The sequence below is a fragment of the Microcebus murinus genome, chromosome 22 (assembly GCF_040939455.1).
Source record: "Microcebus murinus isolate Inina chromosome 22, M.murinus_Inina_mat1.0, whole genome shotgun sequence".
Classification (NCBI taxonomy): domain Eukaryota; kingdom Metazoa; phylum Chordata; class Mammalia; order Primates; family Cheirogaleidae; genus Microcebus; species Microcebus murinus.
Genome location: NC_134125.1, coordinates 26,584,840 through 26,597,579, shown reverse-complemented (window position 1 = coordinate 26,597,579; position 12,740 = coordinate 26,584,840). Strand labels below are relative to the sequence as shown.

The window sequence follows — 12,740 nt, the reverse complement described above, 5'->3', positions numbered from 1 at the left end:
TCCCAGCCTGAGGTCTCCCCATGCTGTCCCTTCTCTGCCTGCGGCGTGTCCACAGCATGCCTGCAGGGACATGGCACCTGGAGAGGTGCTGGGCCGGGTGGGCGGTGGCAGCCAAGAGGGTGGACTTGCCGTGCTGCTGAGGCCGGGGCGACAGAGGCAGGCGCCAGCTGGCATTGCTGGGCAGCAGGAAGCGCAGGTGCAATGAGGGGCCTGGAGGACAGGGTGGGGAGAGCTCGTCCGTGGGGCCAAGTGGGGGCTACACACCCATGCTGATTGCCGGCACGGCCTCAGCACCCAGGGCACAGGGCCAAGGCTTCCCCGGACCCACAGAGGGCTCAGGGCACACCCAAGCACGGGCCTCTCAACCAGAGCCAAGACAGGGAACAGAACCTAAAACAAGCATTTTATTCCATTAAAACCCACTGCCCCTGCAAAGCAGACCATGTCCACGATTTACAATCTAAATAAAAGCCAGTTAATATAAATAAGGAGGAGGAGGTTGTTTCTGAAGGAATCAAATTCTGGAAAAGAAAAAAAGAAAAAATAAGTATCAAACAATTCTGATATCTCCCCAAGTTAAACAAACTGCCCCAGCCTTCCTACTGATGTTCAGGGCTGTTGCTTCGACACACAGCCTCGACCCCTCAGGGGTGAGGGGCAAGGGCTACTCCCCACAGCACCCCTGCCTGGGTCTGGGCTGTCCTCCACTGGAGCCCCAGTGCCCTTGCACCCCAGCACCTCCTCGCCAAGAGGGCCCCATCTAGGTGCGTGTCTGGCCTGGGCCAGCCTTCAGGTGCCCATGCACGGCCTCTCCCCTGTACAGCCAGTCTCCCCTCCCCCTAGCACTCTGCTCCTCACCCTCCACCTCCCCAGCCTGGCCCACTGCACTCCTGCCTCAGGGCAGGACAGCCACAGCAGTGTTGGCGTCACCACCAAGTAGGCTGTGAGGTCGGTGGGGGGGCATCTGCTCCGATGCTGGCTCCACTGCCTGAGAGCCTCACTTGTGACCTGACACCTCTGTCCACCCTTGGGGGTCCTGTGCTGACACACCATGTTCATTGTCTAAGGAGGGTGTCAGCCTCATTTTTGGATGCTGCTGGTTCAACCAAATTAGGCGCCTAGCCCAAAGTCCCTGCCAGGGGGCCGACAGATCCCTCAGAAAACCCCAAGGGTCTGACCAGAGCCCCTGCCCCAACACGGGGTCCCCTGCAGCCCAGGCCTCCCCGAGAGAAAGACTACAGGACTTTCAGCAGAGCCTCCTCTGGCCCTGACGGGGGAACAGGCGCCTGCCCCCATGGCTCCAGCCTTGCACAGATGGAGCACATGGGTTGGTGCAAGGGGACCCGCTGTGTCACGGTCAGCCTGCAGCCGAGGGCTCAGGGAGACGTAGGTTGGATCTGGCACCCACTGTGGAGCCCTGGGCTGAGGGATGGTCACACAGACACAGAACGAGCCCCCCCCCACCCCCCCGTTTCCCCAGGGGCTCCTCAAGGAAGAGGTGGTGTGTGGGGCAGGGGGAGGCAGCCTGGGCCACAGCAACCTGTCCACGACTCTGGACAGGGCCCCTCAGGACAGCGTGTGCCGAGAAGTCCGAAGCAGAGCCATGTTTTGCAATTCCATGTTCAGGGGCAGCTGCCTACAGCTCTGCTTTCTCAAGGCCCGAGCACACAAAGGCCCCCAGATGGCCGCTCTGTAGGCTCCCGCCGGGCTCTGGCAGGAAGGCTGTGGGGCAGGAGGCTCCAGGCAGCCACAAGGGCAGTGCCAGGGAGTCTGTGTGTCACACGCATTGCACACGCAGTGCCCAGCCCCACAGCATGGCTGGCAGGGGGTAAATGCCAGTTCTTTCTGAAGGGATCACAGGGGCTTAATGAAACTAGCTTCCTCAGAAATGCCCCACTGTGGCCCTGCTGGCAGCCCAGGGACAGACATGACTGGGAAAAATGTGCTGGCCTCAAACAAATCTCCTCGAGAACCTGCTCCTTCTGAACTTGAGTAGAAGCCTTTGCTGAGGGGCACAAGGTGTCAGGGTCTGATGTGGTAGGCACCCCACCACCCGAGGACCCTGTATAACTCACCCTCAGGACAGGAGGGAAACAAGTGCGTCCAGAAATTTGCTCCGATCCTCAGCTTTCAGCTCCATCACTGAAGTAATGAAAGAAAAACACTTTGTGAGAGGGAGGAGTGGGAAAACAAGGCAAGGCACGGAACTCCCTCTGTCCCCTCCCTGGCCAGAACAAGCTGCCACATTCCAGCTGCACAGGCCCCCATGCCTGGGGCACTCTGGGCCAATGGGTCGCCTCTCCCGTCCCGCTGTATTTAATTTCAAAAGTGCTGGCTGTGCCAGGAGAGGCCAGAGCTGGGGCCTATGGGGAGGGCCCTCTGGAGTCCAGCAGTCACAGCCTGCAGAGGGACATGCGGGTGTGATGACTCAGAGCCTCATAGACCCGGGCAGGGCTGGGCCTGCCCATCCTGCCAGGCACAGACCCCCGCCCCACATAGGCTGAGGGAAGCCCCGGGTGGGCAGGCCACCTTCAGCCTCAGTGCCCCTTCCACACAAGGGGACACACTGCAAGCTGCCTGCATCTCACAGGGCCATCATGCTTGGCTGAGTCACAGGCCTTCAGCACACAGGGCAAAACCAGGTCCCGAGAAGGGTCTGGCCTGGTCCTGGGGGCGGTCCACGCCGCCAGCCACAGCCCTGGGAGCCCCAGGTCCAGGTAGGCACTGGCCAGGCTCACTCTACACCCCCAGCCCTGGTTCTCCACTCTCAGGGTAAACCAGGCAGCTCGGCCCCGACTCCTCCCTGTGGAAGCAAGGCCATAGGTGCCAACCTCTCACACATCTCAGGCACGAACGGCCAGCAGGGGCTACTGCTCTCGGGGTGAACCGACACCACCCAGGCCCCGGCCGTGACTGTGCCTGGCTCGAACCAGCTTGGAGACAGCTGCGGCAACGTGAAGAAAGACTGGGTCTCCTGAGACAGTGATCTGTCATTGGTGAGGAATCGGGTGGTGGTGAAGCAAGAAAATGTCCTTTCTGAAAGATGCCGAGGGGTGTTATAGGCAGACTGTGTGCCCCCACATTCCTATGTAGAAGCCCTAACCCCTACTAGCTCAGAATGTGACTGTATTTGGAGACAGGGTCCTTAAACAGGCAATTAAGTTCAAAGGGGGTTATTAAGGTGGGATCTAATCCAATCTGACCGGTGTCCCTAGAGAAGGAAATCTGGACACATAGATACCAGCGATGTGTGCACAGAGACACCAGATGAGGACACAGCGAGAAGACGGCCGTCCACAGCCAGGAGCAAGGCTCAGGAGAAACCAGCCCTGCCCACCTTGACCTTGGCCTTCTTGCCTCTAGGCCCGACAGGAAATAACTGGTTGAGCCACCAAGTCTTGGCACTTAGTTATGGCAGCCTCAGCAAACTAATGTAGGGGCTGAAGTGTCAGAAGTCTTTTTACTTTAAAACCTGTGAACAAGAATAAAAAGCCAGATTCGGCCAAATGTGAACCAAGCTCCAAGCTGGCATCTGGGGAAGCGCTGCTGGCCAGGGCCCTTCCACTCTGGGCCCATCTGACATACAGGTGGGGCCAGTGCTTGAGCCAGTACACAGGCAGGACCCATCACGGCGACACAGAGCCCTGGCCAGTGTGGAGGTGGCTGGCACAGCTTTGGAGGTGGCACCCTTGGGTGGCTACAGGCTGCACTATTCCCTTCCCCTAAGAGAAGTGGACAACCCTGACCAGTGAGGCCCGAAGGCCAGAGCGGGACCTGTCACTCCCCGGGAAACACCTTTTCTCTCTCTGAGGGGCCCTGAGGCACCTGGAGTAGCCTGTACCAGGGCTAGTTCCAGGGGACGAGAGGGCAGCTGGCTGGGCACCTGCAGCAGTGCCGACCTGGGAGCAGTGTGTGGGAGAAGGACGTCAATTGGCGGGAGACTCACCTGAGAAGTCAAAATGGTTGTGCAGTGTCCGGGAGCTGGTGCTTGCCGCTGCCTTCTCAAACGCCCGCCCAAAAAAGCTGTGGACACATGAGACACGTTGGGGGCCAGGCCACCTGCAACAGACCCTTCCCCGCCGCTACCCCAAGACAGACGCCAGGGATAGACACTGCTCTACTCAGCAGGCTGCTGGGCCGATGTGCCAGGCCCCCACACCCAGCCCTGGACAAGGACAACCCACTCACTTCTTCCTGTCCGAGCTGTCGGTCTCTGGAGGGATGCCCACCATGGTCACGGTGCCCTGCTCTGCGTTCAGTGGGGCGGCCATCACCAGCGGCAGCAGCTTACAGCGCCGGTTCTTTGTCTGTGGAGACAAAGGGCAGCCAGGTAGGGTATGGTGGGCCTGAGCTCACCACTCAGCACCCAGAGCCCTGGCAGTGCCAAGCCACCCTGCTCCCCAAGGCCTCCGAGAGGAGGTACTCCGGTCCTTGCACTGTCATGCTTAGGCTGTGACACTGTGTCCCTTAGGTTGGTTCCTTGTACACTGGTCCTACCCACTGCTCCATGGCTGCTCTTCGCAGGGGCTCTGCACCACTGTCCCCTCCTGCACCTCCTGCCACACCTTCCCCAGGAGCCCCCCCCTACTCCCCACCTTGTCTCGCCCCATCCTCCTGTGGTGCGTGTCCCCAGCTGAAACCCCCTGGCCTGCTTGTGTGCTCCCACAGGGTGCAGACTGAGCGTCTCCCTGACTGCTGTACTGGAGGCACCTATACCTATGACCCAGGCGGCCGGCCAGTCTGATTTGTCCAGGATGCAACCCAGGCCAGCCAGTCCCTGCGACGGCATGGCCAAGCAGGTGGTGGCTGCTCAATAAATGTCTGATAAACGAATGGACTCTGTGAAGCAGACACTTATTCACTCATTTTATAGACAGGGAAACTGAAGCTCAGGTCAGGTAATCTACTTCCTGTCACACAATTGGTGAATGAGGATGGGATTTAAACCCAGCCTAGAGGACTTCAGAGCTCACGTCTTGTCTCTTGTTCATCTTTAGCATCACCCGATTGACTTCACAGAGCATTCGTATCATCTCTTTATTGATTAGCTTAGCAGAACAAGAAAGTGTCAACTTCCTGCCATGTATTTCGTTCAAAATGGCTCCTGGCATGAACCCTCATCCTCAAAGCAGAGTAAGACTTTGATTATGGCAATATGTGGACCGGTATTTGCACAGTTGCAGCCTGGAAGAGCCCAGTGTCAGCTGGGGACGGACCCCTGCCCGATGCCAGCTGAGTGATTGTCCACGCCGGGCCAACACAAAGAAGGGTGCTGAGCCACATAGAAGGCAAAGCCGCGCACAGAAAGTTAGCCTAGAAGACAGATTCAGCAAGTCTGTGCTATGACCAGCCCGCCCTCCCTGACCTGCCACTGTGGGACGCGAGCCCCAGCCCCGCATGCTTCGCCTGGGCCCCTCCCTCCTCCCCCCACCGACTTGCTGTGAGAACTGGACGGTGCCTAGGGGTTGGCTGAGGAAATGCAGCTCTGAAAGAGTAAGGGATTTCCCCAGGTCTGGCAGCTGGTGAACGGCCACCCCAAGACTAAGCGTCTAACACCTGTCCGGGGTGCCCTCCTGTGCCCACGGCATCCCCCATGAGGCTCCTCACCGAATACACAAAGGACTTGAGCAGGTGTCGACTGAGCAGGTTCAGGGACACCGGCTTGGAGAACAGTGCGGCATCAGGAGTGCCCTGGGGAGGGAGAGAAACGGTCAAAGGATGCTACCAGCAGGCGTGGCCTGGCCCCATGTACCCCCGGGGAGCCTGACCTCCGTCAGGGAGCAGTAGAGGAAAGGCCCCTGGGAGATGACGAGGTTGGTGCAGAGGCAGCTGGCGATGGTCTGCTGGGTGGCTCGCAGCTGCTTCTTGGCGAGCTCCAGACCCAGGTATAGCTTGTCCAGGTTACTCCTGCAAAGGGGCAGACACACGGCTTTGGTGTTGTTTGTTGAAGACATGTGGTTCCTGGTTTAGGAGGGGGTCTGGGGATAACAGGTGATCTTCTCTCCCTTCTGAGTTCCTTTCAAGTGAAAGAAAGGGATAAAAAATGCACAAACCCACAGCGATATAAACAAGAGGTGAGGAGAGATGCTGGCCTCAGAACAGAGGACACTGAGAGCCAAGAGAGGGAATCCCGCAGTGGAGGGCCCAGGAAGGTGCCCGCAGGCCTCTGACAGAGGAGGACGGGGGACCCTTTCCCACAGATGGACTTTTACTCTTCCTCCTAAAAGGGAAGGTTCCCCTCTGAATGCATGAAATGAATCCTCTCTGGAGAAGCAGGGTCCTTAAGCAAAGCCTCTGTGCCCTAGTCAGGAGTCCCAAAGTGTCACAGTCAGCATCCCACCCAACAAGATGAAGCAACGTCTTTCAGCCGGTGAGCTGTGCCCCGACACCAAGTGCAGTTTGTTTGTTTGTTGATTGATTGAGACAGGGTCTTGCTCTGTCACCCAGACTGGAGTACAGGTGGCTCACTACAGCCTTGAACTCCTGGGCTAAAGTGATCCTCCACCTTAGCTTCCAAGTACCTAGGACTACGAATGTGTCCCGCCATGCCTGATTAATTTTTCTTTCTCTTTCTTTTTTTTTGGATAGAATCATCTTGCTTTATTGCCCCGTCTAGCGTGCAATGGTGTCATGATAGCTCACTGTAACCTCAAACTCCTGGGCTCAAGTGATCCTCCTGCCTCAGCCTCCCGAAAAGCAGGGACTACATGCCTCTTCCTAAAAAATCAGGGAAACAAAATTCACAAATGAGTACCAGAGAAGTACCAAGGTCAAATCTCCTCAAAGTCACTATCAGAAAAAAGAAAATAGAAACAAAATAACATCTCTCTGGACAATGACAGTCCATTAGTGTCAAAGGTGCAGATCCCAGGGTGAACTCACTTTTTGTCAGACCCATAAAAATTAGAGCCAGGAAAGCTTGAAGCCAGAAAGCTCCTGCTTGCACATCTGAGATAAGACTGTCTTGAGGACTTTCTAAAATAACCCCACAAGAAATCCCCTCTGTGGGACTGCAGCATTCAGATAAGATGCTCTGGAAAGAATACCTGTCCACTAACGGCACCTCCACCAATAAACTCGTGCCAGCTCTGGCTTTGAGTCTCCGAAATCAATGAACTGTGTTTCCAACCAGCTTATGTGAACTACTCTTTTTGCCAATAGAAGATTCCCTTTAGCCCTCCACTCTTCAGCTGCACATGTACCGTAGCCATGCATCTTGGTTAGAATCCTCTTTTCTAATTCCTGAATAAATTCATTATACTTGGAGACATTTTTCTATGATGTCCTTTTTTAGTTTGACATTAGAAAGACATGCCAAAAAAACAAAATCAAAACTGTCACATTTTATTTCAAAACAAGCTAAAAGACGTGGAAAAAATAAGGTGGGACAACTTAGGAAGTGACATAAGAAAGGATTAGAAATAAAAGAAAAATAAGGCCAGGTGCAGTGGCTTACACCTGTAATCCTAGCATTCTGGGAGGCTGAGGCAGGAGGATCACTTGAGGCCAGGAGTTCGAGACCAGCCTGAGCAAGAGCGAGACCCCATCTCTACTAAAAATAGAAAAATTAGCTGGGCACGGTGGCATTCACTTATAGTCCCAGCTATTCAGGAGGCTGAGGCAGGAGGATGGCTCAAGACCAGGAGTTTGAGGTTGCCATGAGCTGTGATCACACCACGGCACTCTATCCTGGGTGACAGAGTAAGACTCTATCTCAAAAATAAATAAGTAGGGCGACTTCTGGGCCCCCCTCTCTTGGGGACCCAGAACCTCGTCCACAATAATAAATAAATAAGTAAGTAAGTAAAACTAAGTGAGAAACAAAGCAGAAACAAGAAGAAACACAAGAATGAGTAAACACAAAAAATAATGCTTTAAGAGATACAGAAGGTGAAAAAAGAAGAAAATTTTAAAAATCAGAAAGAAAAAGGAGCTGGAAAGGATTGAGAGAAAGCAAGGCAAGCTGAAGAGGCAGGCAGCGTGTTGCGTGCACCCTGCTCTGGTGCTGGGATTCTGATTCCCACGAGTGGGTTCTAGGACACAGCCACTCCCATGCCCTGGGGTCCCCAAACCTGCCTCCCTGGACAGAGTGAGGCTGATGACCAGCGGTGGCCCCCTGGGGACAGCAGCCCACGGCCACATCCCACTACCTGGAGAGACTGTCCAGAGCCTGGATGAAGTGATCTGTTCCTGAGCCATCCTTCTCGGGATTCTCCAACAGAGACATGGTGGCAAAGACCACATCACTGGCCAGGAACTTATGCTTGAACCCAAAGTGAATGCTGAAAGTCTGCACGCGCATGTCCTTCATCCTGTCATGGGAAGAAGCAACGTGGCTGTCCCCCTCAACTTGTGGGTGAGCTCTTGCCACTGGGTCAGGCCATCTGGCACACTAATGTCCCTCACCAGCCCACTCTGAAACTCTAGGCACAACCACTCTGCTCAGAGAACAACTGTCACATTTTATTGACAGGTCAGAACGCCCAGAACACCAGCCTTGCAGCACAAAGATGTCAAGCTCCTCCTTGTCTACAGCTGCTCAGCGGGCCGGGACAGTCAGCCCGTCTGGCCAGGGGCTGTGTGGGGTCCTGTCTTGTGCCCCAGCATGCCAGCTAGCAGGGCAGCCAGGGTGCCTGAGGACCTGGGCAGAGCTTGTCTGACCCTGGCCCTAGCAGCTGGTTTCTTGTCTCCAGCAAGAAGGGGCTGCATGGACCTCACAGGTTCATCCCACAGCCTCAGGGTTTAAGGATGCTAAACCTCCCGGGTATTTTAAGAAGTCCTATTTTCAAGCCTAAAAGAACTAAAACTTTAGGAAGGGCCACAGTCAGATAATGCTCACTACTTGTATATTCTAGGGTTTTCTGCATTACTTTAGTAGCATTAAAGCAGAAGCCTTCACTTTAAAGCTAAATCCAGAAAAATGTGCACTTACCCAAATTTAGTAGCAGACTCTTCAATCATTTCTCTCAAATTCTCCTTCAAGGAGATGTCCATGGACTGGAACTTCTGCTTCACCTGTTTCAGGGGAAGCCTGGAAAGACAGAGCAAGCCCATGCATGTGAGTGAGATCACACAGCCAAACAGGATGGAAAGTGCCCCAAAGACCAGGGCAAACGAGGATGCCTCAGCACATGCGTCAAGATGATACTCCAGGATCCAGGGTGTTTTTCTATTTACGGCAGAACAGGCGGCAGCTGCATTTTACAACCAAGTTGGTCAAACCAAAGGAGAGGATCTCTTCCCTCAGGGGTGGGTGGGGCCAGGAGGTCACTCACCCCATGTCTGCCAGGAACTCCTGAAGCCGCTTCTGCCCATGCACAGACCACAGCTTGAACCTGGCCGCGGTGTAGCTGGTGTTGCACAGGCTGTCGTGGAGGGACCAGTGCTGGTAGAGTGCCAGGCGGAGGCTGGGCTTGCGGTCAAGGAGCATGCAGTGGTGCCTCACGAGCCCACCCCACAGGGACCCATGCCTGGCAGCACTTGGAGCCACCATGTCCAGCTAGTTTTTAAATTTTTTGTAGAGCTGGGGTCTCACTATGTTGCCCAGGCTGGTCTCAAGCCATCCTCCCACCTCAGCCTCCCAAAGTGCCGGGACTACAGGTGTGAGCCATTGACCCCAGTCCTCACCCCCTTCTTGAATACATCCCCCACTGCCCCTGGCTGCCACCGTGCACGCAGCTATGAGCAGGGACCAACCCCCACAACAGACCTCTCCTCCACAGGTCACGAGGCTGGCCCTGCCACTGCTCCCCCAGACACTCGGCACACCTGGTCCTCACCATTGCCCCTCCCCACTCTTGGGCTCTAGGGCCACCATCCTCCCTGCCCACCCTCTGGTGGTTTCCTTTCTACCTGGCATCCTGGAGTCTGGACCTCAGCTCCCTGACTCCCTGCCTTTTCCTCAGTCACTCCGCCCCATGGTGCCCCGAGTACGCCCCATCCCCAACATGTCAGGAGGGATCCCACGCACCACAGTCCTTTCCTCCAATTGCTTGGCCAGCACCACAGCCAGCTCTGGCCCCCTCCCTAGGCCCTCATGGGCGCCTCACTCCTGACGTTGCCACATTCATGTCCTCCCCAGCCGTCCCAGTGCAGGGATAGGGCAGCTCCATCCTTCCATCACTCCACCCAACTGTTGACAACCACTGCTGCAGTCTGGCCAGAGCTACCACCATGTGTCTTTGGGACGGCCGTGACCATTTCCTTGCCCCCACCTATCATTACTGGGTAGCCAAGGGACCTTTTAAAACGCTGAACTGAACTGGTCACCCTGGGACCTCCCACTGCCTTAGGCTCACAAGGTCACATGCTCCAGCCTCCTTTGTACTCAACCCTGTCCACCTCATCTGTTTCGCTAGCCCTCCCCATGCCCACCGTGCACCCCCCAACTACCCCGTGTGGCTAAGACTCAGCGTGAGATGTGTCCTTCCCCTGGTCTTTCCTGGGCACTCCATCAATGCTCCAGAAATGTCAAGCTCCGTAATTACAAATTGGCTCACTTCGTTCCCAACTCACTGAACTGCCACCCTGTGTCTAGCACTTAGTAGGGTCGTGCTGGAAAAGGGTGATACTTCCAAACCCAGCTCTGGCATTAGGAGCCACAGCCAAACAGACAAGCTGGGACAGCACCCCTCAGCCCTCCTCCTGAAACAACATGTCCCACCTGCTGCCCCTCCTGAGTTCCTGGCAGCCACAGTCGTGCCACTTGCATACACGCCATCCACAAGGGACATGGGCTAGAGCCCACTGAGGGTGACAAAGCAACAGTGCCTGCTGAGCCAAACATCGGAGGCAGGGGTGCTCTCTGCACCCCTCTGGCCAAGCTGCAAAGATACTCGTACTCAAAGGAGACCCGCGTGCAGTCCACGGAGAGGGTATTCTCCTCGTCCTCGTTCCGGTGGTTGTGCCGGGATACGTGGCGCTGCAGGATGCCGACGTCAGTCACGTATTTCATCCTGAAAAGAAAGTGTCACAGGCCTGGGCCTGGGCTCCCTCCACCCTTAGGGCCTGCCCACTCTTCGGGCTGTCCCGTGTAAGGACCCAGGAGGCTCGGCCACCTTCTGCATAGAAACCTTCTTGGTTTCTGCATAGAAACAAAGCAGCCAGGAAATGTGACCTGAAAGCTGGCATGGTTGGCTTCTGTCCTCACACCACCTTCTGTCCTCTCATCTGATGCTTCCTGGGGGTGCATACTGCAGAGGCCACAGCCCTGCCCGCCAGCCCACCCAGGCAAGTGGACGGATCCCATCAGTGGCAGGAACCACAGCAGAGCGTGCAGACTCTAGACTGCACAGGAAGTGCTACCGAGCACAGTGGGAGTGGGCAGGCCCCACCCCAGTCCCAAAGTGCCTCAGACCAGGATGGTGCCAGCAGGACCTCACCTGGGGACAGCATAGGCCAGGGTTAGGCCTGGCACTGCACACACCGCTCTCTCTGGACCCTAAGTTATCTATGTGCAAACCCCACACTACTGTTAACAGAGGAGAAGACTGAGGCCCAGCAGGGCGGTGGGCTGTGCCAAGGTGTACACGTCTGGGCAGCGGCCCCAGGTCTGAGGCCCCACGGCCACACTACAGGACTCAACGGAGGCAGGGCAGTGATACAGGAAACAGAAGGCACAGAGTGCAGTGCCCAGGTAGGGGCTGTGCCAGGTGACAGCCTGGAGACATCTGTATGGTCCCCTAGGAGGGGGTAAGCATCACATGGTCAAGGTCCCTTTTGGTTCCCTAGAGGTCACCAGAGGAGCCCTCCCGAGCGTCCGAGTTCTGAGGCAGCCAGACCTTCTCAAAACCCTCCCCAGCCCTCCCCTTGCCTTTTGGATCGAACCCACATGCCCCAGCTGGGGCCCCCACCCCTCCTCTTGCCTGGCCCACCTGTGCCCATCTGTGCCTGCCTCCCTGCACAGGCCACACCCCAGCACCCACATTGAAGGGCGCCGAGAGGCTGTGCTCCCTCCTGCCACTGCTGGCTCCACCTGGTGGATGAAGAGGCCACACTTGGCCATAGCAACTCTGCTAAGGTCCCAGTCCTTAGCCCTTCCTCAGCGACAATAGCTCCAGGCCAAGGATGAGCCAGCACCCTCCTTCCCAATAGGAACCCACGGTAACCCTGCGGCAAACTCAGGGGCCATGGCTAGGCAGTGCCCCAGAAGTGGGGGCAGCGAGTCCTTACTGGGTGATCTTGTCCTGCACCCACTGGTCCGTCAGTCCAACGATGGCCCACCTACAAGGAGAGAAGGTGATGGAGCTGGCCTGCAGGAGCAAGGGGTAGAGCGGCAGCTAGAGCTGGGCACTCCCAGGAGCATCCTGCCAGCGGGGCCAGAGCCTGGCCCACACTCAGACAGGTGGCTTGCCCCCTCTCAGTGGAGAGGTCAGAGGGTCAGCTCGGGGCTCACGGTACAGTGTCCGCCACCATGGAGGCTTTAAGCACTCACAGGAGGGAAATCTCTCAGGACCAGGACATTGGTAGCAATGTGGCCAGCCGTTCTACCTGCCTGTGGGCCCACTCTGTCCTCACCCTGCCTGAGCATCCCCTGGCCCCAACACTCAAATGGAGGCTGTGCTCAGCTGCTGGCAGTCCCAGCACTGTTTCACCATCATCTGCCCCAAGCATGGTGGATCCTAGTCCCATCAGCATGTTTGTCCTGCAGTGTAACAGGTGGAGTGCAAAGTAATATCTTTTAAGTCTCTGGAGAACCTCCAAAGGTCCTGTCTCCAGGCTCATCCTTTATCGATGAGACT

The 12,740-nt window shown here is 56.4% G+C and overlaps 2 protein-coding genes across 4 annotated transcripts in view; one reads left to right on the top strand and one right to left on the bottom strand.

The window, feature by feature from the left end:
• Positions 1-12,740, top strand: part of C22H22orf39 (chromosome 22 C22orf39 homolog) — a 123,856-nt gene that overhangs the window by 63,014 nt on the left and 48,102 nt on the right. The gene's annotated exons all lie outside the window — the stretch shown is intronic.
• Positions 387-12,740, bottom strand: part of CDC45 (cell division cycle 45) — a 30,918-nt gene continuing 18,564 nt past the window's right edge. The window contains exons 9-20 of one of the 2 annotated variants that reach the window (XM_075996784.1): positions 12,172-12,222; positions 10,836-10,955; positions 9,276-9,407; positions 8,933-9,031; positions 8,151-8,312; positions 5,769-5,907; positions 5,608-5,691; positions 4,189-4,307; positions 3,947-4,023; positions 2,832-2,987; positions 2,076-2,142; positions 387-521 (exon numbers count right to left, since the gene is read on the bottom strand). In XM_075996784.1, the coding sequence (XP_075852899.1) occupies positions 2,078-2,142; positions 2,832-2,987; positions 3,947-4,023; positions 4,189-4,307; positions 5,608-5,691; positions 5,769-5,907; positions 8,151-8,312; positions 8,933-9,031; positions 9,276-9,407; positions 10,836-10,955; positions 12,172-12,222 (1,204 nt within the window). In that variant the 3' untranslated portion in view covers positions 387-521; positions 2,076-2,077. The remainder of the gene's footprint in view (positions 522-2,075; positions 2,143-2,831; positions 2,988-3,946; positions 4,024-4,188; positions 4,308-5,607; positions 5,692-5,768; positions 5,908-8,150; positions 8,313-8,932; positions 9,032-9,275; positions 9,408-10,835; positions 10,956-12,171; positions 12,223-12,740) is intronic. The other variant, XM_012776598.2, reaches the window with a different exon arrangement.